Source organism: Pongo pygmaeus, chromosome 14 (assembly GCF_028885625.2).
Source record: "Pongo pygmaeus isolate AG05252 chromosome 14, NHGRI_mPonPyg2-v2.0_pri, whole genome shotgun sequence".
NCBI lineage: Eukaryota > Metazoa > Chordata > Mammalia > Primates > Hominidae > Pongo > Pongo pygmaeus.
This window is the reverse complement of record NC_072387.2, coordinates 108114608-108142544: the sequence shown is the minus strand read 5'-3', so window position 1 is coordinate 108142544 and position 27937 is coordinate 108114608. Positions and strand designations below refer to the sequence as shown.

Sequence of the window (27937 nt, the reverse complement as noted above, 5' to 3'; positions counted from 1 at the left end):
GGCCAACTGTATTATTTTAGAAATGCACGTAGGAGATGTTGGCAACATCTACGCATTTTCTGCGCAAGCTAAGGAAGACTCGGAGCAGGTATCATATTACTAGATTTATGGCCTTATATTGTTTTAATTAAATCGTGTTTGGAAGCATAGTTCTTTTTCTTAAGTTTTCATACAGGTGCTGCTTAGATGGAGAGCTCCATATCTTCACAAAATCGCTTTTTCCTGGCTACAAATTAAGATTTTTGAAGAAAAAAAAAAGTCATGTGATGAGAGTTATTTATGGTAAAGCAAAGGTTCATCCCTCTTTGTTGCAAAAATGGGCCTAGAAAAGAAGCCAGTCACAATCTTATATTGGATGATTCCAATTATATGAGTTTTGGAAGGCCAAGGGGGGCGAATCACCTGAGCTCAGGAGTTCGAGACCAGCCTAACAAACATGGAGAAACCCGATTTCTACTAAAAATACAAAAATTAGCCGAGTGCAGTGGCATATGCCTGTAATCCCAGCTACTCTGGAGGCTGAGACAGGGGAATTGCTTGAACTCAGGAGGCGGAGGTTGCCGTGAGCACACATCACACCATTACATTCCAGCCTGGGCAACAAGAGCGAAACTCCATCTCAGGAAAAAAAAAAAAGACACAGGTGAATTGTACGGTTTATGAATGATATGGAATAAAGCAGTGTATAAAATGAGCCTAGATGGTTGGCAGGGGCTGGGGGACGGGGAAATGGAGGCTGTTTAATGTACCTAGAGTTTCAATTTTGCAAAAGGAAAGAGCTCTGGAGCCCTGATGCATACCAACGTGAATATACTTATTAACACTAGTGAAACGTATACTTAAAAATGATTAAGATAGTAAGCTTTATGACATCCCACCCACTTTAAGCTATTGCCAAATGTTCTATTCCTACCTGGAGTATCCCACACCCGGGCGTCACTCTGCTGTGGAGAGAGGCAGTTTCCCCCTCTGTCTCCAGTACCTGTGTAGCTCCTTTTTCACCTCCCCAGGAGATTTCTTTATATTTGAAACATCAGGCATAATGGAATTCTATGCATGATATCAGACATAAATCACTTTAGAATTTCTTCTCAGTGCCTTCAAGTCACTTGTGGCTTTTTTGAGACTTTTGACTGTGTTAGAATATTACCCTCGATTCCCTGGAGCCCACAGCCTTGGGCATTGTGATGAAACTTATGTGACTCCAATGTGGCTCTGGGGGTATTGCCTGGGGAGGACCACACTAAGTTCTCTGTAAAACTGATGAAGGTGTTCAGGGGTGTGAAAATGCCAAGCAGCTCCACCACAGCCATCAAAGAAGCCAGAAGGTGGGGAACACACACGGACTCAGACATAAAAATCTCACCAGCACTGTCACTGCCATCAAGGTCAGGAGAGACCCAAACTACCTACTTTTTATTACTCAATGAGGGATATGGGAAGAAATCTAGTTAGCTATATTTATCCTCTAAAGAAAATTTATTTTGATTGATATCATTGGAATTAAAAGATGTTACTAACCCCTGGCTTAAAAAAATCCAGTGTTTCTAAGAGAATATTAAAGAAAAGTGGAGAAGTTGGGAGTGTTTCAGAGTCTTTTGGTCCCATGTGGAAAGATGGGCTTGGTGGCACCTGTCAGCTCAATTTGCTTTCTCAGAATGGAGGCTGTTGTGTCACATTTAGATAGACAGCCAAAGAAATACTACAGAATCTCTGAGCTTCCTCTTCAGCTGCTTGTCCATACATTCATTTCTTTCTCTTTTTGTTTCCTGCTTGTCAATACTTCTAACTTAAGAGCAAGCAAACATATTTCAGGTTTAATTTTATGGAACAAACATCCTGCTTATGAATTGTCCACATTATTTCCGTAATAACTAACACACTATCACTCCATCAGGTTTCACTACACAAAGTATTGTGAAACAGAGGTGGAAATTTTTTCCAGGTGTTTAGACAAGTATTTAATGAAGCTGAAGCAATATGTTCTTTGAACATTTTAAAATATTCGAGATTAATTTCACCAGATGATTTCTTAATCAGTAAACTGGCTTAGATAAGAAAAAGTCAGAATATTGTTAACGAACCTAATGCTCTCTAATGTTTGAGATCAGCCAACAGGCCACTTACTTATACCCTACTTGCCTTAAGGAATATGAAAGAAGTCCAGCTTTCTTAGTCTAACTGGTAGTTTCCAACAACTGAACCTCCCATCCATCTAAGAACAACGAACAAGAATGAAGGCGAGGTGAGAGGAAGCCCCTGGGTAACATCCAGACAGTCTGAGGATGCCAGCAAGCCGGGGCCAGAGTCCTTGAAGAAACGACTGACCTGCACAGTGGGTAAAACTGCAGGACTCAGCCAGAATGCTGATGCTCAAGTCAGTCCTGATGAAATAAAATGAAAGCTTAGAAGCGTAATGACTTGGTGGCAAATGTCAACTTTTTCCTGATTGGGGAAGAAATCCTCAGAGTTGGAGGCAGATGCATTCATACACATCAAGAAAAGATGTGGGATGGTAATTTCCTCTTTTTCCATTTCTGACTTGTAAAGGAAATACATGAAGCGAGTCCTTGCAGAATGGACCTGACAGCCTGAATGTTTCCGAGATGAGCGGGGCGCTCTTTCAGGGGAAAATCTGAGCCTTCTGCGCTGGCAGAAGTCACCAAATCAGCTAGCACGGGTCATCAAAAGTCAGAATCCCATGTCATTCCTTGGACCACAATTTTTTAAGTTTGAAAGGAAGTGAAAATGCTCCTTAGGAACTCAAACCTTCCGAATTGAATTGAGCAGTACATGATTTCCAGAGCTTTTCAGTTTCCCCCTGAGAATTTAAATTTCTTCACACGCATAGAAGCTTCGAGGACTTGTAATAACATTTAAACACAATTTCCTCTTCATGGTACCCGTGGGCGAGCTTCAGCTGGGGAACCCTCCTGGCCCCAACCTGGGGCTTGTCTATCTAATGAGTATATTCAGGGGAAGGAGCTGGGACTCCTTGGCTCAGTTCTTTCCCCTCTCCTGTAACCTCTACCTGCTCACCGAGAGCACGCATTCTGCAGAGTTCTCACGGTGGGGGAGCTTGTGGCTTCCCAGTCTGCACACCAGTGACTGAGTGTCTAATTCAGGGCATAGTTAACCAGCCTGGCTGACAGGCATCAAAGTCCAGCATTCATCGGTAACAGGGTGGACACTGCGACTAGCCAGGGATATCATTCCTCTTTCTTAATTAGTTCTGAACTCAGGAGAGGAAGATGATATTATTTATTAACACCACTCCCTCTTAACATTAGACAACACCTTTGTTTCAACAGAAAATTCTATACAAATGGAAAAAGTGAGATGGTCTGGATGAGATGCTCTGCCAAGCTGTCAACCATCCATGCCTTGGGAAAACCTACCCACTGAGCTGGATAGTTACACCCAGGCAAGTGCTCGCTTACAGCCTCAAAGCCTGAGGGCCTGGGGCCCAGAAGAACACACCAGCCTGCAGACAGAGGTCCTTGAACTTCTGAGCCTCCTAAATGACAACAGATACCATGAAAGGCCTTCACGGGGTCCTCACTTGATCTCCTGTCAATAGGGAAACCATTAGAGACTGATTTCTGGGAAAAATTAGACAATAGTATTGAAATCATCATTCACTCTCAATATGAAGTGTCAAAGCGCAGCTTTCTCGGAACAGATGTCTAGGCATACCTTGGAGATACTATGAGTTTGGTTCCAGACCACCACAATAAAGCAATCATTGCAATAAAATGAGTCACACAAATTTTTTGGTTTCCCAATGCATAAAAAAATTATGCTTACACCATACTGTAGTCTAGTAAGTGTGCAACAGCATGTCTTTAAAAACAATGTGCATACCTTAAAAATACTTTATTGCTAAAAAATGCTAACACAGAGACATGAAATAAGCAGATGCTGTTGGAAAAATGGGGCCAACAGACATGCGAAATGCAGAGTTGCCACCAACCTTCAACTTGTAAAAAACGCAATATCTGCAAAGGCAAATAAAGCAAAGAGCAATAAGATGAGGCATGCCTGGAATCTGTAAGGAGATGATCTTTGCATACATTATTAATTAGGCACATCGGTGCCCATTTATGAAATCTACACTCCTAGAATGAAAATCTGAAAACTACTTCTGATAGAAATCTTTTCCTACAAATTCCAGCAGTTCTCCTTCAAAATAAAAGTAAGTAAAATCTGAAATGACTGTATACCAAACTGTAGTTTAGATGGTGGTAAAGTGAGACTAAGTGAAGAAAAAACAACAGGCCCCTAAAGATTCATTAGTTAAGCAAAAAAAAAAAAAAAAAAAAAAAGCTGGGCACGGTGGCTCATGCCTGTAATCCCAGCACTCTGGGAGGCCGAGGTGGGCAGATCGCCTGAGGTCAGGAGTTCAAGACCAGCCTGGCTAACATGATGAAACCCCATCTTTACTAAAAATACAAAGAAATTAGCTGGGCGTGGTGGCAAGTACCTGTAATCCCAGCTACTTGGGAGGCTGAGGCAGGAAAATCACTTGAACCTGGGAGGCAGAGGTTGCAGTGAGCCAAGACTGTGCCATTGCACTCCAGCCTGGGCCACAAGAGCAAAACTCCATCTCAAAAAAATAAAATAAAATAAAATAAAAATAAAGCAAAAGCGCAAATTTTAAAGAGGATATTTTATTCTCTGTGAGGAAAAAAAGTACTCCAGTCCCTTTACAAATCTGAACTCTAAAACAGAAATGAGGCCGGGCACGGTGGCTCACGCCTGTAATCCCAACACTTTCAGAGGCCAAGGCAGACAGATCACCTTAAGTCAGGAGTTCAAGACCAGCCTGGCCAACGTGGTGGAACCCTGTCTCTACTAAAAATACAAAAATTAGCCGGGCATGGTGGCAGGCACCAGTAATCCCAGCTACTCAGGAAGCTGAGGCAGGAGAATCACTTGGCCCCAGAAGGCGGAGGTTGCAGTGAGCCAAGACTGTGCCACTGCACTCCAGCCTGGGCAGCAGAGCAAGCCTCTGTCTCAAATAAAATAAAATAAGATAAAATAAGATAAGATAAAATAAAATAATAAAATAAAATAAAATAAGAAATAGAAAATAGAAATGAATGACAACATAGCATCTACATGGAAAGCATGCACTGCCCTGTAAACTGCTTGACTGCTTCTGCTTTCCTTGACTGCCACTAAGCTTGTCCAGAGTATTTTTTTTTTTTTTTTTTGCCATCCTCTATTCTCCCTAGCTCCAGAGCTTAAGAATTTATTTTCTGTGTCCTCTATCCAAATATCAGCTTGGCCGAAGCAGTATCTTGGGGTTATCCTTGCACCCAGGCTTGTCACTGTGAACTGCTAAACCATTCCCTGCTGATATGATTTGGCTGTGTCCCCACCCAAATCTCACCTTGAACTGTAATAATCCCCATGTATCAAGGACAGGGCTAGGTGGAGATAAGTGAATCATTCAGGGGGCAGTTCCCCCCATACTGTTCTCATGGTAGTGAATAAGTCTCACAAGATCTGATGGTTTTATAAAGGGCAACTCCCCTGTACACTTTCTCTTGTCTGCCGCCATGTAAGATGTGCCTCTGCTCCTCCTTTGCCTTCTGCCATGAGTGTGAGGCCTTCCCAACCTGTGAGTCCATTAAACCTCTTTCCTTTATAAATTACCCAGTCTCTGGTATGTCTTTATTATCAGCATGAGAACAGACTAATACACCTGCTAACTGCATGGCTTACTGACAAATTAGAGGCTGTTTCTGCGTGCATCTCCTTTACCCGTAGATCCTTCCCTCTTTGAGACTCATTATGCCCATCACAGCAGTGTTTCCCAAGGCACAGAAAGTGAGGAACATGCACCATGTATAATATATTCTGGTTTTATAAAAAAAACAAAGCAGAAAAATGACAAATGGGGTGACTGCCTAGGTCACAGTAATTCATGTCCACACTCTTTGACCATGGTGAGCTGCCCAGCGACCTCACAACAAGCCCACTTCTCTGCTGACATTAACCAGAGTCATTTACTATTGCTTACAATCCAAAGGTTCTTAATTGAGAACATAGATAAAAGAAAACAACTGCAAGGACATAATCTAAATCATCAATGCTTTTGTTTGGTTGAATGATGGAGGCTTTTATTTCTTTAACCATTTATGCATTTTCTCAATTTGCTACAATAAACATAGAATAGATTGCACTGGGGTGAATACTAAGGAACTCGGAGGGTTTAGGGTTAATTTCTGTGAAAGACCAAATATGTTTCTCTGGTTCTCACTAAAGCCTATAATGTGTTCAAAGATGCCAAAACCTCTTATACTCAAAGTTGTAATGTTAACATGTAATTATTAAAACTACCTATAACAGGCTCACAGACAATGACAAATTTTTTTCAATAATGCCTAAATAAGTCTCTCTTGGGTCAGGGGAGGGGAGTGCCCACTTCTCTAAAACAAGTAAGAGGCAATGGCTCATTTATCCTATGGTACTAGGCATGACCAGTGACCATCAGGCTGCCTGCTAGGAAATGTCATTATACCATCACAACTTGGATTTTAAACAATGCTTGCTTTCTGAGTATTTCTTCAACACTCATACACTAAATCTGTGTATCGTCTACCTTTTATTTTTATTTCATATTCTTAATCCACAACAGCCAATACAGTAGAGATAAATGAGGCGTAGTAACTCAAGTGAGATACTGCAAGCCCTATGGCTTTCCACCAGGGTTGCTGACATGACCTTTCTAGTTTTTATTATATGCTATGCTGTGTAACCCTTATCCACTAAAAATAAATAAATAAATAAATAAATAAACTGAAGCTTAGGAAACAAAGCAAGATGCCATCTTTATTAAAAAAAAAAAAAGAAATAAAGTATAGAATAATCATCATCTAAAAATTAGCTGGTGGAGAATGGTCCCAGCTAAACAGGAGGCTGGGGTGGGAGGACCGCTTGAGCCCAGGTGGCTGATGCTGCAGTGAGCCACGACTGCACCACTGCACTTGCTCTAGCCTGGGCAACAGAGAGACCCTGTCTCCAAAAAAAAAAAAGAAATCTGAGATTACGTTACTAATGTATATATGTCCTGTCACTGTTATAAAAGTTAATAATATTTTACATTGTTACTCAGAGGCTTCATGTTTTAAATAAAATATAAATAGAAAAGGTTTCATAATAGAGTAATTTACCCAAATGCTACCCTTTTATTAAAACATAACTTTTAAATTTCTTGCAAAAAAAATCCCTCACTGCAAGTTTCCGAATGCTGCAACACAGCAGCACAAACACCATTCCTGATGTGTTCTATCTTCATCCTCACCGCTAGCTGAATCTTTGCAAAGAAATGTGGGGAAATGTGGGTAGGGTAAATAGAAAATGTGTCACTAGCGAGGAATTAACTAGAGCAAGGTCCACATGCTATGTCTTGGCAGCTCTCTGCTTGGAATGTCATATGTTATTCAAAAAACAATATTTAATTGCAGGATCTGCATGTCTAGAGCAGCAGGGAGATGCTACTTGGCTTGCTTGCTCAAAGATAAGTTTTATACAAATATTAAAAGATTCTGTCATCTTGTATTTGTTAAAAAGAATAACAAATTCCTATTTCTGAGGTTATGAGAATCTTATTACTCAACTGGTCAGTGCATATAGCAACTGCTAGAAAATAAAGAACATCTAATACCTTTAGTAACTTCAGTATCATTTTAACATTCTATATCTTTGCAATGTGTTTTCAATCATCAGATTGCCTAGAAACCAAGCAAATCATGCAAGAAGAGGTGAACCAATCCTTAGAATTAGGTAATTTGCAGAAGATCCCATAAGTGGATCAATGAACAGGAAAAAAAGTTCCATTAACTTTTTACTCCTGGTATGTGCAGGAAACACTCTGGCAACCGGGGAAATCCCAGAGAAGCCAGTCGGGGAAATCCCAGAGAAGCCAGTCACAGCCTTAAAGGGTCTGATGGATCCGGAAGGCAAGATCCATAAAATGGTAACTAACAATATACTATACAAACACTAGATAATCACCAAATGATGCAATGAATGGTAGGGAAACTTGAATTTTAAACTTCAATCAGGTGGGGCTAGTTTAACTAGTTTCCAAATCACGTTGCTGCTCTGTGGCATTTTTTTTTAATTGTGATTTAAAAAAACATGTAACATGGGGTTTACCATTTTAGCCATTTTTCTTTTCTTTTTATTTTTTTGAGACGGATTTTCACTCTTGTTGCCCAGGCTGAAGTGCAATGGCACGATCTTGGCTCATGGCAGCCTCCGCCTTCTGGGTTTAAGCGATTCTCCTGACTCAGCCTCCCCAGTAGCTGGGATTACAGGCACCCACCACCACGCCCAGCTAATTTTTTGTATTTTTAGTAGAGACAGGGTTTCACCACGTTGGTCAGGCTAGTCTCGAACTCCTGACTTCAGGTGATCCACCCGCCTTGGCCTCCCAAAGTGCTGGGATTACAGGCATGAGCCACCACGCCCGGCCCATTTTAGCCATTTTTAAGTGCACATTCAGTAGTGCTAGGTATATTCTCATTGTTGTGAAAAAGATCTCCCAATTTTTTCAACTGGCAAAACAAACTCTGTACCCATTAAACAGCTCCCATTTCTGCCTTCCCACAGCAACCACCATTCTACTTTGTTTCTATTTATGTACCTCCTAAAAATACTATATGTAGAATCATATAGTATTTTTCTTTTTGTAACTGGCTTATTTCACTTAGCATAATGTTCTCAAGGTTCATCGATGTATGTTGTGGCATATGGCAGGATTTCCTTCCTTTTTAAGACTGAATAATAAACCATTTTGCACGTATATAACACACTTTGCTTCTCCATTTATCCAAGGATGGATGTTTGGGATCCTTCTACCTCCTGGCTAGCATGAACAGTACTGCTATGAACATGGGTGTTCAATTATCTCTACAAGATCCTGCTTTCAATCTGGGCATGCCCCCAAAGGAGGACTGCTGGATCATACAGCAACTCTATTTTAAATTTCTTGAGAACTGCCATAATATTTTCTACAGCAGCTGCACCATCTTACATTCTCACCAACAGTGCACAGAGTACCAATTTCTCCATATCCTCATCAGTACTCGTTTTTTTCTGTTTTTTTGTTTTTTTTATTTAATAGTAGCCATCCTAGTAAGTGTGAGCTGGTATCTCACTGTGATTTTGATTTGCATTTCTTAAATGATTAGTGATGTTCCCCAACATAGCTTCTGGAAGCCTGAGCGAATGCTAGGATAACGGTGAAGACATTTTTTCAACATGGACTAATCCATCTAAAGAACAGACATTTGCCAGAATGAACATGAACGTTAGAAATGCAACAGGAGGCGCGGTGGCTCACGCCTGTAATCCCAGCACTTTGGGAGGCCAAGGCAGGCGGATCATGAGGTCAGGAGATCGAGACCATCCTGACTAACACGGTGAAACACCGTCTCTACTAAAAATACAAAAGAAATTAGCTGGGCATGGTGGCGGGCCCTTGTAGTCCCAGCTACTCAGGAGGCTGAGGGAGAAAGACGTGAACCCGGGAGGCGGAGCTTGCAGTGAGCCGAGATCGTGCCACTGTACTCCAGCCTGAGCAACAGAGCGAGACTCCATCTCAAAAAAAAAAAAAAGAAAAGAAAGAAAGAAAGAAATGCAACAGGACTGGTTGAGAGGTGCACCTTATAGCTTTCAAACTCGTACTCTCCCACTACTGATCCACTGGGAAATGGTGGTGGGAGAGTGACGGTGAAGAAAAATAACTCAAAAAAAAAAAAACAAAAACCAATCACTCTTACAGTTCACTTGATTAATACAGCTGAGATTTCTCATCTCATATGGCCACCCGTACTTCAGTTCTAATTCCAAGTACACATACATGTGATTTAAGAGCTCTGGTCTCCTCCACTTACTGGGAAAACGTCCCAGACTACATTATGCTCCAAAAGAACAAGAGCAGAAAACTGGGGAAATGAGTTACACAGCTAGAAGTCACAGCAGCAGTCAACAGCACAGCCATTTTTCAAATGGTTTGTTAAAATAAAACAATGGGAGTTGTTATACAGTTGTGTTGAACTACATCTCCCCTCCTCCACAAAAAAAAAAAAAAAGATGAAGTCCTAATCCCTGGTACCTGTGAGTATGAACTTATTTGGAAATCAGGTCTTTGAAAATGATCAAGTTACAATGAAGTCAGTAGGGCGGGCCCTAATCTAATATGACCACGTCCTTATGAAAGGGGAAAATACAGAGACACTTGCACAGCAAGAAAATCATGTGAAGATGACGGCAGAGACAGAGGCAATGTATCTATAAACCAAGGAACGACACACATTACCAGCAAACCTCCAGGAACCAGGAGAGAAGCACAGGACCAACTTTTCCTCACAACCCTTGGAAGGAACCAACCCTGAAGACACCTTGATCTCAGACAGCTGGTCTCCAGAGCTGAGACCATACACTGAGATTCTTCAAGCCACCCAGTTTGTGGTACTTTCTTATAGCAGTGCTAGCGAACTCATACACTATAATTCAACAAATGTCAACTTAAGTCATTAAGGGATGGATTAGCCTGGAAAAATGGACAACTAAAGTGCTCCCCCAATGCTACAGCAGAGACGGTGACAGCAGGGACTTCCAACCATCACTGACCTCCCCAAGAGTTCATGCGGGTACAAGGGATGTACAAAAACACCCTTGTTTTCAGTCAGTACCTTGTGTGCCACTAAACAATAACCAGAGACAAAACCAACTCTCCAGGCCCCTGGATCCAGCATTTTAGGAGCCAGACAAGAGGGCAAAAATAAGTTTGGAAGCTAAGCAAGGCAACTTGTACCTACCCACATAAAGACTCTAACAGCCCGGTTGGCAGGACGCCGGAGGGCTGTTGGCAGTGTCTTGGTTTCTGCTGAACCAGTTTTCTGGAGAAAATCAGAACTTTATTTTTCTAAGATGGCCACAGGCCTTTCAGGAGCTTCAAAACAGACACAAGGCAGGGGAGGGTCCTGACAGGAAAGTCTGCCTTAGAGAAATGGTCCTTAAAATGGAAAGGAAGGGAAATGGAAGAAGAAACACTCTTGGTTTCATGAGGGAGTGCAGAGTCCACAGTTAGCAAACACTCATACTGCTGTGCTTGGGGTGAGAGTTCTCCTCATGTGATGGGAATAATGGATGAGATCGTAATGAACCCCAGGGCATGATCAGAGGAATGGTGCGAGTCCAAGCAGCTCAGTCCTGTGGGCGACACACAGGAGGTCCGATCATCGTGGAGAAATCTACCTGGGTGCAATGAGCTGTGAAATGCAACTGAAATCACGTCAATAAAAGGAAAAGAGTTGTTCTCGGCACTGGATCATGAAAGCAGACGTCCCGTTTAACAGCTCTAATAAAATATGTCGTCTTCATCCTTACAAAAATGATTAAATCAGGCTAAGAGATAAGATGGTTAATGGTAACATCTGAGGTTTTTTCAGCTGTTATATTCGACTTATGCTGTGACTACTACATAAAGCAGTCTCTTTCTTCATCATTTGAATTCTACTGCTAAGACTGTCTAGAAATTCAGAGCATGTCTGTGAATCCCAGGACTGAAGTGTGAATGAAAGGTATTCTTATTGATGCCTGCCATGCGAAGCCATGTCCTGTAGGTGAAGGGATGAAGGATCAGTCAGGGGTAAAAAGGATCCTGTGGTCAGAGATACAGGAATGGAAGCCAAGGCAGGGGAAGAGAGCCTTGAGGTTAGCGAGGCAGGGGTGGAGACAGCCCACACCTCACAGCCTACAACGTTCTCTGTGAGGCAGAAGTCATGGTCGTCTCCAACCACAGAGCGTGCCCTGGCTCTTCTCTTACTGCCTGCCTGCAGGCCCAGCTCCACAGACTGCTCACCTCAGCTCTCTTACTCTGGGGCTCCTGGTTGGGGTCAGCAAATGGGAGTCCCTAGCAAGGGATGGGTGGTCAGGACGATAGGGACTCCGCTCTGTTTCACCTACCCCTCCAGCACTGTGAGATAGTAACTGCCTATTGTTTTTTTGTTTTTTTTTTTTTGAGACAGAGTCTCGCTCTGTCCCCTTAGGCTGGAGTGCAGTGGCACGATCTCGGCTCACTGGAAGCTCCGCCTCTGGGGTTCACACCATTCTCCTGCCTCAGCCTCCCAAGTAGCTGGGACTACAGGCACCCGCCACCACGCCCGGCTAATTTTTTGTATTTTTAGTAGAGATGGGGTTTCACTGTGTTAGCCAGGATGGTCTCGATCTCCTGACTTCGTGATCTGCCCGCCTCGGCCTCCCAAAGTGCTGGGATTACAGGCGTGAGCCACTGCGCCTGGCCGTAACTGCCTATTTTTTAAGCCACGGTTTGTAGTACTTTGTTACGGCTGTCCTAGGAAAGTAATTCAGCTTTCAAACATGAAAAAAGGTATCGTTGTGATAACCTAACAACTCCACAAATGCCGTCTGGTCTTGCTCTGCAATGCTTTACACACTCAGTCTTATGCCTAGATCAAAGGAAATGGAGCACCTGAGTTCTGTTTGCTGGCAGAAATACTTACTGACAAATGGCCACTGGAAGATGGGATAATAGCCAATTGCATTTTATATTTCATGTCACAGGCAAATTACATCAAAACTAAACAATGAGCTCTAGAAAGCAACTGACCTGCTCCTTTCTAATGCTTTTGAACAGAGTCCTTTGAAAACACTGGATCTAAATGCTTTTCCAGCTTGGTGGTCACCCAGGTGTGGCAAGCTTAACAGAGTAGCTTCTGGGGAGATGAGGAAATTGGAATGCAAGGAATAAATATAACTTTCCTAACATAAATTGAAACCAAGCAACCAACTTCCATTTGTTACTTCCAGTTTGTACCATTTACATAATCACTAAGAATCTTGGAAGTTAATTTCCAGAGCCACAGATTCTTCTTTGTGATTAAAAAAACAAAGCAATGTCTTCTATGGCCAGGCGCTGTGGCTCACACCTGTAATTCCAGGACTTTGGGAGGCCAAGGCGGGTGGATCACCTGAGATCAGGAGTTCGAGACCAGCCTGGACAACCTGGTGAAACTCCATCTCTCCTAAAAATACAAAAATTAGCCGGGCATGGTGGCGGGTGCCTGTAGTCCCAGCTGCTCGGGGGACTGAGGCAGGAGAATCACTGGAACCCCAGAGGCAGAGGTTGCATTGAGCCAATATCGCGCCACTGCACTCCAGCCTGGCGACAGAGCAAGACTCCGTCTCAAACAAAAAAAAAAAGAAATGCCTTCTTTTGGCAACATTACCAATGTTCCTTTCATGTCAACTGAAGGAATACATCATTTCAAGTAAAACACTTGTCACAGAGTTGACTTCCTAGCCCTTGGTGACAGCACTGAGCCATCCAGGCTGTAAACCTGATGACTGCAGGTGCTCTCCCACTCCCGGGGGGCTCCCTGCTTCTGTCCCATCAGCTGCCACGCCCTGTCAGGTCTACCTCCTGGGTTTCTCCTGTATCTGTCAGTCCCCTGACATTCTTTCTGCAGGGCCCTGGCCCTTATCAGTAACTACCATGTGGAGATGATATTGCCAAACCCCGGTCACTGGGCTTTCCTTCTGCAGACTCCGCACTCTTCAACCCATCCTGCCCACTTAAAAGCATCTTCCAGCCAGGCACGGTGGCTCATGCCTGTAATCTCAGCACTTTAGGAGGCCGAGGCAGCCAGGTTGCGAGGTCAAGAGACCAAGACCATCTTGGCCAACATGGTGAAGCCCCATCTCTACTTAAAAAAAAAAAAAAAAAAAAAAAAAATTAGCTGGGCATGGTGGTGCACGCCTGTAGTCCTACCTACTCGGGAGGCTGAGGCAGGAGAATAACTTGAACCCGGGAGGCGGAGGTTGCAGTGAACCGAGATCACACCACTGTACTCCAGCCTAGCAACAGAGCAAGACTCCATCAAAAAAAAAAAAAAAAAAAAAAAGCACCTCCCACTGGCACCTGTCACAGGCACTAGCACTGCTAACATGCTGTATTGTCCTTATTGTCCTAACGGCTCTTTATGGCACCAGACCATTAACAAAGTGAGTGACACACAGGCTTAGGTGTCGGTGGTCCTGGGCTGGGACTCCAGCTCCTTCTCTCCAGCACTCTGACCCGCACCAAGTCACTTATGCCCTGTGAGACTAATCGGTGTTATTCTCACCTACCTCATAGGTTCACTTAGCAACAAATGAGGTAATGTACAGACAGACTTGGCACAATGTCTGGCACACAGCAAGGGATTTTTCAGAGGGTAGTTATTGTTTTTATTCATTTTCTTATCACCAGTAGCACCTTGCCTCCCATGTCGATACACATTTGTGAAACTCGTATCATGTTTCCAAGACCACATCCCACAAAATAAAACCAGAGCCGCAGAATTCCACCGTGGGTATCTGCTCCAACTTCCTGTTTGTATAAATGAGGAAACAGAGACCTATGAGGCTCTCGTTCAAAGTTACAAAGTGCTAACAGCTTTGAGAACTGCTCTTTTACATGATCATTCTATCTACAGAAGAGAAATCCCAAACTAACTCATTCTGTGTCTGTCTTATGAGTTAAAATCATTATCTCCAGCTCAAATGCTCAAAGTGATAGAAGACAGCAAATAATTGAACATTCAAACATGGCAGATAGTTTTTAAAAATCAGTCCATTTAATATGTGCAATGTTTTTATATTTACATTCTAACACAAGAACATCCAGCTGGCTGAGCACTTCCTTCCAATGAACCTGCAGTGCCCATATTGAGAAGACCTGCCCTAGAGGATCCTGAAATCCTATGTCTACCTTAAAACCATTCATCCAGTCCATGGTAGAGGGACGCATGGTTCACCCAGGAACATCCTGACTCTAGGAAAATGGAAAAGTTTTGAAGCTAAGAAAATAGAGGAGACCAAGAAATTAGGAAAGCAAAAATGCATGCAAAATTTCTGAGCGCAAAGTGCGACCCCCTCAATTTTCAAGTTGATTGAACTGAAGCTTCACAGAAGCTGCAGGTAAGTCCACAGAAAGGCAGTAAACGAGCTTGGCAGAAACAGAGGTTTCACGGCAATTGTCCAAGTGGTGCTTGGTTCTTATAGACCTTCCAAAAGGCCCCTTGGGACACAGCTTTGGCTTAGGTAATGACTCCCCTCCAAAGAAAGCCCCAGTTTGATGTGAGACTACACAGACAGCTGCAGTCTAAGAGGAATGACTCCATCTGACACAAGCACGATTTTTTATTCTTAAGTGCTTTCATTCGCTTTCTTTTCTCCCATTGATCCAGCCAACAGCTCTACATTGAAAGCAGGGCCTCAATTCCGTGAAAGAACAAGAAGGAAACTAAAGTTCAGGGTGAAAGGAAGGAAGATAACCTACTTTCATGAGAACTATATATGTGTTCTCTGCAAGGTGTTTTTGCAGAAGATCTCATTAGAGCGTCACCTGGGCCTCAAGTGGTAGGTATTCTCCATGTGTAGAGATGAGAATGGTCAGCCACTCATGCAGCGCCACACAGGTAGGAAGCAAGGCGGCCCAGACCCAGGGCCTGCATTTCCCCTTTAAACCCTCCATTTCTTATCATTGAGAATATTGTTTCCATTTAAAAGAGAAAAAAAGCAGCTTTTCAAGCTTCCTCCATTTTCTCAGATTATGGCCCATTTTAAAGTCAGATTCAGACATTCTCAATTAGTTTATTCTTTTTATTAGGTTCTACTGATTTTTTTTTTAGGGAGAAAATAGCAAACAGCTGTTAAAGCATTACTGCAAGCATATCAGAGCTACAGAATTGACTTTGATCACAAGGGTCTTAACTACAGCTGAAAGGGGTGCACACAAACATTTCAAGCCAGCTCTTAAATTCTACTCTTTGCTCCTGAGACGCCAGAAAGGAAAGCTAACAGTATTTAGCTAAAATGATTTATGAAAAAAATTTTTTTCCTCTATTAAAATAGCCAAAATAGCCTTTAAATTTAATCTCATGGGGCTAGACTCAGACAAGCACCATTTATCACTCAAAGTTAAATAAAACACAGAAATGACCATGCCAAGCAAAGTAGCCTTAAATTCTGTTTCAGAAACTTTGCAAATAAAAGGAGCCAAAAGCAACAGTGATAAGAAAAAAGAAACGCTGACTTATTTTTTAAAGCTGGGTGAACACGCTAAGTTCCCTCTGCTTGCTCTAGTCCAAAGTGCAGCTGCTTAAGCGGCGGCAAAAGCAGTTCTGGGCACACACGCCTCTCTGCAGGTCTGAAAGGGCCAATTAAATTTTATTTGGGTCTATCCTCCTCCTGCTCCACAACCTCCACCTCTTATGTGTGAAGCATGTGGGGCAAAAGAAGAAAATTAAGTAGTCCTGGTATCTAAACACCTTCCTTCCATTATCAGTACAATCAGACCACTCGAGGGACAACCCCACTGTCAGGGAGGGACTCCATTCCAGGAGAGTCAGAACCGCTACACTTAGAGAAAAGATAGACCCAGCCCCCTCAAGACCTTTAGTTAAATGTGTATTTCACCTCTTTGCGGGGAGAAAAAGAAAAAGAAAAAAAAAAATACTTTCTTCAGCTTACCAAAAAGGGCACATTCCCTAAGATGGCTGAAAGAGAAATTAAGAACGAAAACAGGCTGGGCACAGTGGCTCATGCCTGCAATCACAGCACTTTAGGAGGCCAATGCAGGAGGATCACTTCAGTCCAGGAGTTTGAGACCAGCCTGGGCAACATAGAGAGACCCCTGTCTCTACAAAAAGTAAAAAAAAATAGCTAGGTGTGGTGATGCGTGCATGTAGTCTCAGCAACTAGGGGGGCTGTGGTGGGAGGCCTGCTGAGCCTGGAAGGTCAAGGCTGCAGTGAGCCAGGATTGCTCCACTGCACTGGAGCCTGGGTGACAGAGAAGACTCTGTCTCAAAAAATGAAAATAAATTGGGAAACAAAATTCATTAGAAATAAAAAAGATGTGGCTGGGTGCAGCGGCTCATGCCTGTCATCCCAATACTTTGGGAGGCCAAACAGGAGGACTGCTCAGCCAGGAGTTCCAGACTGGACAACATAGCAAGACCTCGTATCTACAAAGAAAAATAAAAATAAATTAGCCCGGTGTGGTGGCATGCACCTGTAGTCCCAGCTACTAGGGAGGCTAAGGCAAGAATTTGAAGCTGCAGTGAGCTATGATCATGCCACTGCACTCCAACCTGGGTGACAGAGCAAGATCTTGTCTCCAAAAAAAAGACTTTTTAATAAATAAATATAGACAAAGACAGAGAAAATGAACACACTTCCATAAAGGCACAGTTGCTACCAGTGAGCACAAGCCCAGCTCCTGATGTCAACTGCAGGGCCACAAAGAGGAAACCCTGAGCTTTCTGAAAAGACAAACTTTGGCTCTGTCCCTTTTTCTGAGATGGAGCTTATGAAGTCATCTCTAGAATCTATCACCAGTAGAGACCTTACCCTGAACCACAGCTCTCGGAGAATAAGCTCCCTATTGATCTCAAAGCTAGGTTTCAGTGAAAATTAAAGGAATGAAAGAACTGTTACATTTCAAAAGATATAATAACGAAATGAAATCAATGTTTAATCACGTATGGGACTGAATTTGTAACACTCTTAATTAGGTCTCCAAGACAGCACAGGCGATTCTGACACCAGAAAAGAATCTATGTGGTCTTTGATGACATACAAACTCATTACTTTTCTCAAAAACTTTAGGTTTTCTCTGATTTCAACTTAAACTTGAATTTTCTACTAATAATGTATTATCAAGAAAATATTTGATTTCTTTCCGTCTTCCATTTCCCATGGTCAAACAGCATGGAGTTCAGCCCTATGTAGTGCGGTGAGTTTTATGTAAACAGCCACCCCACACCCACATAAGGCCAATCACAACATTTCCCGCGGCCCGCGACTGGCATGGGACATAGAAATCGTGGCATGCTTCTTCACTCTCGTTACACAGCTTCTTTAACAGCAGACACACGGTACCCACTGTGTCTAATCAGGCTTTGGGGGCCTCAGGGTTTGCTCTAAGGTTAAAAATCTCTTTCCTGAAAGACTTTACCATCTGTATGGCAAATTCACAAATACAGTCACAAAAAGTTAATTCGTCAAGAAGGATGTCAACACAGGGTCCTCATTTCCAAAGAAGGAAAGGGGTTGGGAGTAGCCTTTAACATCATCTGGCCCCAGTGCCTAATTTTGCAGATTAAAAAACTGAGTCACTGCACCAGGAATAATGAGTGTGAGGGGCAAGATTAGAGACCATGATTCAAGGTCTGATTGGAGGTGAGCTATCAGCACTGTCAGGAGAGAAGGCTGGCCTGGAGCATGAGCCTGGGAGAGGCCCGGCAGCTGGTGGGATTTTGATCAACGTGTTCGGGGTAAGGATGGGGTGGGTGTTTAGAAAGAGGTTAAAAACAGGGCAGCATGGGGTGATGATGTGGGGTGGGGGAGGGGTGGGGGAGGGGCGGGCCAAGCTGAACAGGGACCACCTGTGTGCGAGTAGGAGGCAGAGGAAGTCCGCGAATCTCACAAATGAGGCGGCTTAGTGCCTGGAAGATGGGTAAGTTGAGGGTCCTGCGGGCCGGACTCCAATCCCAGCCCCACCTTCATGCTGTGAAAACACAAGGAAGGGACTCAGAAGCTCTTCCCACTTGCTCTTTCCCTTGTTATGCTAGGACAGCACCAACTCTCATATAAACGACCGAGCAGAACTGTGACCAGTTTCATGCACAGGCACCGACCGCTGCAGCGTAGGATATGATGATGAACAAGAACAAGAGGCCTTGCCCTCCAAGAAGTGGCCACTCTACCTGCAAGAGGCCAACACTAAGCAGGTAAACAAATAAGAGGGTGTTCTGGCACGAGAAGCTAATGCGGAAGACAAACCGCCGAGGACTGTGGTTGAGAAGAGCAATGGGAGTTGCCCAGGCACCTCCTGGTGTACAGGGCCCCTACACGGAGGCTCATTGCTCTCTCCCAGGCTCCCCGAACTACGAAGCCCACACCTGATCCTCAGGTAAAGCATGAATGCTACATGAGTCTCAGGAGCTACAAAATCTCGAGTACAGCAGTGACAAGACAGCACACACGAGAAAGTTACAAAGATCATTTCCTGCGACGACGGTCATCAACGCCGAGTTCCCTCTGCCGCAACTAACTCCTGCCCCTGCTCTCCTGGGAGGCTTCTGGGCTTCTGCCATCGTCCACCCGCCTGCAACTGGCCACTCCCTCTAACCTTTCGACAGACACTAGGTGTCTTTTTTGTCACCTGTGAACATCTTCCCCAAGCATTTTTTACCAGGGCTGCTCAAAAGAAGCAAAAAATAAAAATAAAAAATAAAAATGGCTGTGTCTTATTTCCTCTGCTCTTCCTATAGAAACACTGCTAATGAAAATACATAAACTGAATAAACACGTGGAGAGGAAACCAACTGCTTCATCCTACTAGTGTCAGTGGGAACTGTGTTTGTTTACCAGCAGGGTCAGGAGGAGGGGACACAGAAAACCTTCCCAGGAACCATCAGGGAAATAAATGGCCTGGGTGGGCACAGGGGCACCTTATTAACCCTTTCAGATGCCCAAGAGTCACTCCGTTTCATAACCTCTGGTTGGAAAAGAAAGCCGCATATATCGTAAACCACAGGCTGAAGCTTATTTGCACAGTGTTTTCCACATAAAGACGAAAAAAACACCATGCAAGAATTTACTATAAATACTGCGCTTGAACTTTCCACTCTGCAGAGGAAATACCTAAAAAGACTGTCCAAGTTCAACCACAAAGGTGCTTGTGGAACCAGCTACAGAATGGAAAAGATCATGGAGCTAACTGCCAAAGCCTTCCAAAAGGTAGAGCTCTTTAATAATAATTTTTTTAGGGTGCAAAGAAGGACGGAGACACCATGAAGAAGATGGTGTGGTTCTTTGTGCCAGGAAGTGTTTAGGGGATTTGCATTTTAAATGACTGCTTTGCCTACAATTCCGTATTTTAAAATAAAATTAATAAGCAAAGGCCCAGGAAATTCAACCCCCAGGGAAAGACATCAGTCATCCCCAAAGGAAACTGCAGGGACTTCTGGCCACGTGCCCGGCTCAGCTGCATGGCGAATGTGACTGAATGTGACATGAGAAGTCATTCACTTGGGGCACTCCATCAAAGGACGTTTCCAGGGTCAGACGCTTGGCCTTGAATTCCCGGCAAAAAGTTTCACAGCAAGGTTTTAAAGCAAGACTGGGGAGCTGAGTCTCTCACAATCCAGTAGTCACCTTCCTCCCAACCCCTGATGACTGAGCCATCACAGCCAGCCCCGATGCCTTTCAGCTGCTGCTGCCCTGGCCGTGGTTGCTCTTAAAGAGCATGAGGTACTGACTCAAAATCAGCTCCACCAATAAAAATGCTGATATGTGACTTTCTACAGCCAGTTAAGGAATACATCTGTTGCCCAGAGGTTAAGAGAAACATTCTGACCAAACTAGAAAAATTAAAATATGGCCAGGTGTGATGGCTCCCACCTGTAATCCCAGCACTTTGGGAGGCCAAGGCGGGTGGATCACGAGGTCAGGAGATCAAGACCATCCTGGCCAACATGGTGAAAGCCCGTCTCTACTAAAAATACAAAAATTGGCTGGGTGTGGTGGCAGGCACCTATCGTACCAGCTACTTGGGAGGCTGAGGCAGGAGAATCGCTTAAACCCAGGAGGAGGAGATTGCAGTGAGCTGAGACACACCACTGCACTTCAGCCTAGAGACACAGCAAGACTCCATCTCAAAAAAAAAAAAAAGGGAGAGAAAAAGAAAAATATGAATGGAGGAGACATGTGAAAACGAACAATGGCATTAATTCTACTTGTAAAATAAACTCACACTCACTCTAACAGTCGGCAAACATTTAATTAGCAGCTACTATATGCCAGGTGCCATGCTAGATGCTGGGGATATAGACAGAACAGGCAGGCAGTTGGACATGCATGTCATTACTACTATTTAGTTAAGCTCTTACTACATGTCAAGAATTGCTCCAAACACTTTGTGTCACCTCTTTTTTATTCTCATATAGTATAAAGTCGAGTTCATTATTAGCCTCATTTTATCAATACAGACAGGTTAAATAACTTGTTCACGCTGCACAACTATCAGTAGGAGACGCTGGGATTTGGACCCAGGCTCCCTCATGCACGTATATGAGTAAAGAGGTCTGCAGGAAGGAAGAAAAAGTCCTGTCCACTGCTTGAGAGAGTAGGCATCCAGGTAAAACTGATAGGGCTTTTAAGAATGCATAGGAGTTTATCAGAGAGCATGAGAAAGGTTCCTTTCAGACAAAGGGCTTATAAATGCAAAGCATAAGCCATCAGAAATTATGAAGAAAAATCATTTTAAAAGATAAAAACGCACTTTTATTACTACTTCTTGGGCAGGGAGTTCCTAGATAGGTGTTAAATAGTAGCTAGGAATGGGGTCTTGACTTTCTTTGGTTTCAAGAAGAACTGCAGGTGAGCACAGTCCAACAATCCCAGGAGTGAGTGCACACAAGAGCAGCATTTGCTAGTTCCACAGTCCAACCCACTCAGAAGAACACCGTTTAATAGAATGTGCTGCTAGAAACCTGGGCTCAGAAGTCCTTCACAGTACTGAATAGGAAACACTGAAACGCAACACCTCACTGAACCAGTCTGGCAAGAAAGACAAAAAAGTGGGTGAGGTGGCGCACATACGGACCACGTGTGCCAGGAGGCCCAATTCGAACCGGATGGCAGGGGCTCTCCTCAACAGAGTCTATGATTTTAGCAGATTAGCAATAGCTTTGTTCACCAAAATACAAAGCTGTCCCAAGTCCTTGAAAGATACAAATTCCACAAGAAAATTAGAAAACACAAAGGTTGTTTGCAGTGTGCAAAAAATTGGTGGTTTTAAGCATAGCTATTCTGAGTTTATCTTTTCCTGGGACGTTTAATGTTAGTTCATGTGCTCTGAGCAATGTTCTTTGAAATAAATATAATTTGCTGACTCATATCCCATAAATGATTAAATGATGGATTACCAACATTAATGCCGACTATTAAATTCCAGCCCCTCTAGCCAACAGCAATGACACACATATCGTCTCCATGTTAAAAACAGGTGTGCTCCCAGGGTTTGTTTATAAGTTGGCTGCTTGGAATTCAAGAGTTATTTTCCTCCTCCACAAACAATATTAGACGTGGTATTCGATACTCGAGACAGAAAACCCAAAATACTAGATCCGAGGAGTGTTAAGCGTTCTCTGGACTGAGCCGATGAGAGGGAGTGGGCCGGCCACTTAGCCAGCCAGACACTCCCACTTCCTCTCCTGCTGGGAATAAGATGTGCAGCAGCTGCACGAAGCAGGCGGCGGGCGGCTCCTCAACCTCCCGCAGGAGCGATCTGAGGAGCAGACTGGGAGAGGCCAGGCAGGGGCTCAGAGAAGAACAGCAGAAGTGAGGAGCGCCAGGGGCTCCAGCGGCTCCAGCTGCTGAGGGGCCCAGGCTGCCAGCTCCTCCTGTGACAGCTCCAGCCCCCAGGCTGCTCTGTCCAGGGCCCTGGGGTGGCAGAGCCTCCCCATCTCTAGGGCTGCCATATGGCAGGCTCGGAAGGAGGCTTTTCGATACTCCCACACCCACCCTGTGGGGTTACATGCACAGGCTCTCCTGATTCCCTCACATGAAAACACACGTGGCTCTTTAATGATGGTCTCGGGATTGTTCTTGCCAGTAACCTGGACTTGAGTTCGACAGCCCCCCCGCCACAAACACACACGCACAAGCACCAGTGTGAGAGAGGAATCGTCTATGACCAGTAAATTAAACTGGGATCCAGCCACAAGACCACTCTTCCCTCCAGTTACATAAATATACATAACATATACATATGCATTTAGATTACATATATATTTTAATGAAAGGTCATAGTAAAATTCAAGTGCCGAGGCCACTGACATCACTATATGGGTGGTTCATGCATAAATCTAGACACTGGAGAGCTTGAAACCAGAATGGGTCAGCGGGGCCATTGGGGGGCGGGGAGGGAGGTGCTGAACATGGAGGCCCTCCGGCCGCCTCATGTCACTGGCCATGGGAATGAGCCGAACCTCCTCACACCAAAGGCTGCCCCCTACCACACTCGTGGGTTCACAGATAAGCCCCCAACTTACTGGAACTTCAAATGCCTCCTGGGTGTCATCCAGCATCTGGATTTTGATGGACACGAGTTTTCCTGAAGGTGTTGGGGGCGGCTTCTGTCCACGTTCCAAGGTACTGATCCCCGAATTTTCTGGGGCCCCCAGTCGTGATCCTGGGGTCGGCCTCTGCTCTATTTCTCCCATGATGAAAGTGGCTTAGAGAATATCTGCAGGAAGCAGTGAGAAAGAAAAACACATCAGAATAAGAGACTACCACCCAAGCTGTGTGCCACCTTGAACCCCACCCAGGTGGGCAGGGGGCTCCATCCCCTGCACAGGCATCACATATAGGGAGGCGTCGGTTCACTCACAAAGTCACCTTTAAGCACTCAAGGCATGCAAATACTTTTTGCGTACTTTATTCTTTTGAATAATTTTGCATATTGTTGCATATTTTATTCCTTTCTCGTTTTACAGTCTGTTCTTAATTATTCAGCGTCTACAATGAGCTAGGCTAGGCACTACTGTTTACACATTGACGTCTGGTGCGAAGATGATAAACAGTGCCTAAACCATATCATTAGCATCCATTAATTACCTTTATGGACACAGTTACATGCTAAGTACTGTGGGTATTCTAAAGATAAACAGGTAAAACGCGCACTGCAGAGCTTGGGCTAATAATCTGGTTGAGGAAACAGACATACACTCGCAGACATACACTCACACAGACAGAGGCAACAGAGTAGGGTCATTTTTCTTGGTTTCTAGTGTTTATTTCTATTACAATAACCACCTAATAATTCATTTCTTTCCAGCCACCCACCCCTCCAACTATTTCCCCTTTCCCAAGAAGCCATTCTACACACTATACTATAGTATCAACAAAGTCATTTTCCTAAAAACAGTCATCTTTCCTCCCCAGATAGTCTACTCTTGTCTAATGACACCCTCAGCTTCTCCCTCCCCTCTCGCTGCCTCTGTCTGGCTCCAGGTCTCCACATGCGTGGCTTGCTGGGGCTGAGTGCTTTGCCCTCTTTCTTCACCTGGAAACTTCTACCATTGCTTTAAAATTCAGTTGCAATGTCACATCCCAGCCAGGCGCGGTGGCTCACGCCTGTAATCCCAGCACTTTCGGAGGCCAAGGTGGGTGAATCACCTGAGGTCAGGAGTTCGAGACCAGCCTGGCCAACATGGTGAATCCCCACCTCTACTAAAAACACAAAAATTAGCCAGGTGTGGTGGCAAGTACCTGTAGTCCTGGCAACTCGGGAGGCTGAGGCAGGAGAATCGCTTGAAGCCAGGAGGTGGAGGTTGCAGTGAGTCAACATTGCACCACTGCACTCCAGCCTGGGTGACAAGCGTGAAACTCCATCTCAAAAACAACAAATGTCACATCCTGGCATCCGGTGCAGAGCATATGTGCTGCTATCCGCTCTGTGCTCACGGCTGTCAAAGCCACACCGTGGTGGTTGAGCCCACATGTGTGGAGAAGGCACCGTGATGCCCTTAAAGCTGGAACCCAATCTCGAACGTCCTCTGCAGCTCAGCGCCTACCTAGGCACAATGCCTCACACAGAGTGGAGGTCAATACTGGCTGCTTAACAACTGGACCACTCAGCCAGTATATTTATATACAGCTGCATATTTAGTGTCAGAAGGACACCAGGGAATGAGATTTCCATGTGAGATGAAGTGGTTAAAAGAGAGGGAAGCCTTCCATCATGGAGAAGGTGAGAATTGAACTCAAGTTGGTCTCAAACGTTGGAAAATACTTGGAAAGAGATAGGAGACAGACAAGGAAAAGGCACTCCTGGGAAGTGGAATGGCATCCACAGAGTTATGGGACAGAAACACGATGGCACAGGCAAAAAAGAGTAAGAATCAGAGCCAGAGAGTTCAAGATGTATTTTAGAAATGATTTGAAGTCAGGCTCTAGAGCAGCAGTCCCCAACCTTTGTGGCACCAGGGACTTGTTTTGTGGAAGACAGTTTTTCCACAGACAAAGTAGAGGCAATGGTTGTGGGATGAAACGGTTCCACCTCAGATCATCAGGCATTAGATTCTCATAAGGAGAGCACAACCTAGATCCCTCACATGCGCAGTTCCCAACAGGGTCTGTGCTCCTATGAGAATCTAATGCTTGCAGCTGATCTGACAGGAGGCGCAGCTCAGGTGGTGATGCCCGCCTGCCGCTCACCTCCTGCTGTGCGGCCCAGTTCCTGACAGGCCACGGACCACTGGTCCACGGCCCAGGTTCTGGGGACCCCTCCTTTAGAGGACTTCAAATGCCTGGCTGAAAAATATGGTCTTTACCCCGTAGGCAGCAGGAGCTGCTGAGGGAAGACTAACAACACAACAACAACAACAATTTCAGAAAAATGAACCTGAGGATGGTACTATATATAACTAAAGAAAGAGGGTTGGGAGGGCAGGGTCTGGGGCATCCAGTTACAAATCAACTGTAACAATTCATGCTTGAAGTGCCAATCTGGACAGCAGCAATGGAAATCAAAAGGTGATGCTATAAAATCTACTTCTGTGGAAAAACTAACCCAATGTTAAAAATGGTTAGCTACCAAAAGGAGGTAAAAGTCCAACACTGGGCCGGGCAGGGTGGCTCACGCCTGTAATCCCAGTACTTTGGGAGGCTGAGGTGGGCAGATCACGAGGTCAGGAGATGGAGACTATCCTGGCTAACATGGTGAAACCCCGTCTCTACTAAAAATACAAAAAATTAGCCGGGCGTGGTGGCGGGCACCTGTAGTCCCAGCTACTCGGGAGGCTGAGGCAGGAGAATGGCGTGAACCCGGGAGGCGGAGCTTGCAGTGAGCCGAGATAGCGCCACTGCAGTCCGGCCTGGGTGACAGAGCAAGACTTGTCTCAAAAAAAAAATAATAATAAGATAGAAAAAAGAAAAAGAAAGTCCAACACTGATGAGAAAGTTTGAAATCAGGGCAGAAGGGAGGAAGGAGGAGGGGGAGGTGTGAGTGTGCTTTGGAATGCTCCCTGGGGCTATAAAAGGACATCCTGTGGGCTGTCCTATCTGGGAGCTGTCCTGTCCAGGCTGGGTCTGGGCTATGGGTTCAGGGTGAAAGCCATTATAATCGATGAAAGGGGGTGAATGTGTAACCAAAAAAGCAAAATGAACCACCAGGCCCAATGTTGAGGGTCATGCAGAAAGAGGAGATGGGAAAAAAAGACCCCCAGGGGGCACTTCTGGACAAAGGGGCCACAGAAGGGGCACCACAGAGCTATCTGGGGTGCAAGGAATAGAACTGTGGGCTGCGTCTCACTCACATTTGAGAAAAAGTCACCCTTCATTTCTTTCCAGCCACCCACCCCTCCAACTATTCCCCCTTTCCCAAGAAGCCATTCCACCATTCTATACATTGTACTATAGTATCAACAAAGTTTTTCTTTTATTTCTTTTTATTAATTTTATTTTACTATTATTATTATTTGCAATGGAATCTCACACTCTGTTACCTAGGATGGAGTGCAGCGGTGCAATCTCGGCTCACTGCAACCTCCGCCTCCCAAGTTCAAGCAATTCTCCTGCCTCAGCCTCCCGAGTAGCTGGGATTACAGGCGTGCACCACCACACCCGGCTTTTTCTTTTTTTTTTTTTTTATGAGACACAGTTTTACTCTGTTGCCCAGGCTGGAGTGCAACAGCAAGATCTTGGCTCACTGCAACCTTTGTCTCCCAGGTTCAAGCGATTCTCCTGCCTCAGCATCCCAAGTAGCTGGGATCCAGGCACACACCACCACACCCAGCTAATTTTTGTATTTTTAGTAGAGACAGGGTTTCACCATGTTGGCTAGGCTGGTCTTGAACTCCTGACCTCAAGTGATCCACCCGCCTCAGCCTCCCAAAGTGCTGGGATTACAGGCGTGAACCACCGTGCCCAGCCAACAAAGTTATTTTCCAAAAAAAAAAAAAAAAAAAAAATCTTTCCTCCCCGGATAGTCCGTCTCCTGACCCCTCAGCTTCTCCCTCCCCTCCCGCTGCCTCTGTCTGCCTCCAGGTCTCCACACGTGGCTCGCTGTGGCTGAGCGCTTTGCCCTCCTTCTTCACCTGGAAACTTCTACCATTGCTTTAAAACTCAGGAAAGTTGGCCGGGCACAGTGGCTCACGCCTGTAATCCCAGCACTTTGGGAGGCCAAGGTGGGTGGATCACGAGGTCAGGAGATAGAGACCATCCTGGACAACACGGTGAAACCCTGTCTCTACTAAAAATACAAAAAATCAGCCGGGCATGGTGTTGGGCGCCTGTAGTCCCAGCTACTCGGGAGGCTGAGGCAGGAGAATGGCGTGAACCCAGGAGGCGGAGCTTACAGTGAGCTGAGATCGTGCCACTGCACTCCAGCCTGGGCGACAGAGCAACACTCTGTCTCAAAAATAAAAACAAACAAAACTCAGGAAAGTTTTAAAGGCTTCTCTTCAGGAAAACCAGCCGGTGTGCAAATCTCATTTTGCAGAGTTTTCTTCCCTAACTCATTGTCAGCCTTTCCTTAAGAGTAGGTCCCCAGAAGTTTCCTAATGTATTCCTTACTTCCTCTGCAACGAAACCTCTAATACTGTCACTATAGACACAAGGGCTGGCCCTGAGGTCAGCAAATCAGAAACTATGGGGTCACATCCACAGCGACTCAAATCACCAGGGCCTAAAGGGGCGTGTCCTTCAATCGAACATGGTAAGGGCCTGATCACTGTCTAGGAAACACCATTTACTCCTAACTTCTCCCACACTCACCTTCCTCACCTACGGTCCATCAAAGCCTTTTGAAGATTTTATTCACTCCTATGTCGTCTGGTAA

The 27937-nt window shown here is 44.7% G+C and overlaps 1 protein-coding gene across 5 annotated transcripts in view; it reads right to left on the bottom strand.

The window, feature by feature from the left end:
• The window catches only part of FARP1 (FERM, ARH/RhoGEF and pleckstrin domain protein 1), a 313748-nt gene that overhangs the window by 219072 nt on the left and 66739 nt on the right, over nt 1–27937 (bottom strand). For all 5 annotated transcript variants that reach the window (XM_054446398.2, XM_054446402.2, XM_063651069.1 and 2 more), the window contains exon 2: nt 23148–23341. In XM_054446398.2, the coding sequence (XP_054302373.2) occupies nt 23148–23318 (171 nt within the window). In that variant the 5' untranslated portion in view covers nt 23319–23341. The remainder of the gene's footprint in view (nt 1–23147; nt 23342–27937) is intronic.